We start from the raw sequence: 2512 nt of genomic DNA, 5'->3' as shown, positions 1-2512 counted from the left end.
TTCTTGCCTCCGTACTTGCCCTCCAGAATTCAAGTTTATGTATCCATCATGTCCAAAGGGCCTCTCTCGGATCATCGTGGTCTCCAAAAGATCTAATTGTCCAAAATGTGGCTCTACTGGGGAAGCTGAAAATACTCATTATAGATAGGAACTTTCCTTAAAAGTTAGAGTCAGGATCAATGAGGACTTATTTAAATGATCTCCGAGGTCTTGGACCCAGGCCAATCAGCTGTCAGGGCTCATGATAAATCGCAATGCATTATTGATAATAATAATTACTGGGACATGCGCGTTCCGGCCGAAGGGGGGTAAATTTCCTAACTCCAGGAATTTGTGGCTGAGAGGGCAAACCGCCGCGGCTCTCCCGGCGTCCCGATGCTCGCACCATGTCGAGGCGCAAGCAGGCGAAACCCCAACACATCAATTCGGAGGAGGACCTGGAGGAGCAGCAGCCGACCCCGGAGCTGGCGGCGGCGGCCCCAGACGCGCCGACGGCGGGGGAGCCGGGTGCTGTAATGAGCCACCCAGCACCCCAGGACGAGGTGGTGACGGGCAAAGAGCCGGTGGGCAAGCGGCTTCGGCGCGAAGACACCCACGTCTGCAAGAAATGCTGCGCGGAGTTCTTCAGCTTCTCCGAGTTCATCGACCACAAGAGGAATTGCACGAAGCACCCGCCTGTGCTCATCATGCATGACAGTGAGGGGGCGCTGCCTGCCGAAGACTTCCCCGGAGCGACGCTGAGCCACCAGCCCCAAAGTCCGAGCTGTACTGACGGTCCCGTGGAGAGCAGTGGCAGCTCAGGGGACCCGAAAGAGAGGCCCACCTCGGAGTCGGTGGTGTACTTAAAGACAGAGACGGCCCTGCCGCCCACGCCGCTGGATGTCAGCTATCTCCCCAAAGGCAAAGTCTCCAACACTAACGTGACTTTACAAGCACTACGGGGCACCAAGGTGGCGGTGAACCAGCGGAGCGCCGATGCCCTGCCCGCCCCCCTGCCCGGCGCCAACAGCATCCCCTGGGTCCTGGAGCAGATCCTGTGTCTGCAGCAGCAGCAGCTGCAGCAGATCCAGCTCACGGAGCAGATCCGCATCCAGGTGAACATGTGGGCTTCCCATGCCCTCCACTCAGGGGTGGCGGGTGCTGACGCCCTGAAGACCTTGGGCAGTCACGTGTCCCAGCAGGTGTCGGCCGCCGTGGCTCTGCTCAGCCAGAAAGTTGGGGGCCAGGCTCTGTCTCTGGATGCCTTGAAACAAGCCAAGCTACCTCATGCCAACCTCCCTTCCACGGCCAGCCCCGTGTCCCAGGGACTCACGTCCTTCGCCCTGAAGCCCGATGGGACGAGGGTGCCCCCCAACGTCATGTCCCGCCTCCCGGGCGCTCTGCTACCTCAGGCTCCAGGCTCTGTGCTCTTCCAGAGCCCTTTCTCCACGATGGTGTTGGACCCGTCCAAGAAAGGGAAAGGGAAGCCCCCCAACGTCTCCGCAGTGGATGTCAAAGCTAAAGAGGAGGCCGCCCTCTACAAACACAAGTGTCGGAGCAGCCTCCCCACATTTGTCCGGAACCAGCCCGCCTATGTCAAGGTGGAGGTCCCTGGAGCCTTCGCCGGAGGCTCCTCAGTCCTGTCCCCCGGCATGGTCCCTTTGCTGGCCGCCCAGCCCCGGCGACAGGCCAAGCAGCACGGCTGCGTGCGCTGCGGGAAGAACTTCTCCTCGGCGAGCGCACTTCAGATCCACGAGCGCACGCACACCGGAGAGAAGCCCTTCGTGTGCAACATTTGTGGGCGCGCCTTCACCACCCAGGGCAACCTGAAGGTTCACTACATGACCCACGGGGCGAACAATAACTCGGCCCGCCGAGGGAGGAAGCTGGCCATCGAGAACACCATGGCTCTGCTAGGCTCAGATGGGAAGAGAGCCTCCGAGGTGTTGCCCAAGGAGATCCGGGCGCCAGCGGTGAACGTGGACCCTGCGGTGTGGAGCCAGTACACTGCCATGCTCAACGGCGGGCTGTCCCTGAAGACCAACGAGATCTCTGTGATCCAGAGCGGAGGGATCCCTCCGGTGCCCGTGCCCCTGGGGGCCAGCTCCGGTGGGAGTAACTCGGGCGCCTCCCAGGTGGATGGCTCCCAGGCTGCACACCTGAGTTCGGATGTGCAGAAACCCACTACTACTGACGGTGTCCCTAAACACCAGTTCCCTCACTTCCTGGAAGAAAACAAGATTGCAGTCAGCTAAGAGAAGAGCGGGCAGTAACGGCCAGGATGTAGACAGAGCGGAATCTAGAATCTTGTTTTTTCCCTCTTTGTAATTAAAGAAGCCACCTCACTTCCTGTGGGGTTTCTCCCCCCCCCCCAAGTCTGGAAAGAAGCGGGTCTTGCCACAGTAGCTTTGTGACGTGTGATAAACTCTGTATGTAGATCCTTTGTACAACCTAGAATAACTGTTTCCAAAGAGTCTCCACTGACCCCCTCTCAAGGTGGGACCCATCGAACCTTCCCCAAACCGCCAGGGAA

At 59.5% G+C, this 2512-nt stretch overlaps 1 protein-coding gene across 1 annotated transcript; it reads left to right on the top strand.

Moving 5' to 3' along the window:
- The first annotated feature begins 316 nt into the window (after nucleotides 1-316).
- On the top strand, nucleotides 317-2234 carry LOC101655658 (sal-like protein 4). The gene has a single exon (XM_045283802.1). The coding sequence runs from the start codon at nucleotides 387-389 to the stop codon at nucleotides 2232-2234; it is 1848 nt and encodes a 615-aa protein (XP_045139737.1). The 5' UTR covers nucleotides 317-386.
- Nucleotides 2235-2512: the final 278 nt, after the last annotated feature.

The sequence above is a fragment of the Echinops telfairi genome, unplaced genomic scaffold (assembly GCF_000313985.2).
Source record: "Echinops telfairi isolate 266 unplaced genomic scaffold, ASM31398v2 ScPeMD7_7467;HRSCAF=8505_0, whole genome shotgun sequence".
NCBI classification, from domain to species: Eukaryota; Metazoa; Chordata; class Mammalia; order Afrosoricida; family Tenrecidae; genus Echinops; species Echinops telfairi.
The sequence above is the reverse complement of the archived record's forward strand: the minus strand, read 5'-3'. Positions and strand labels throughout refer to the sequence as shown.

What these genes read in the sequence shown, in the direction of transcription:
- LOC101655658 (XM_045283802.1), top strand. Translation starts at nt 387, where the DNA reads ATGTCGAGGCGCAAGCAGGCGAAACCCCAACACATCAATTCGGAGGAG.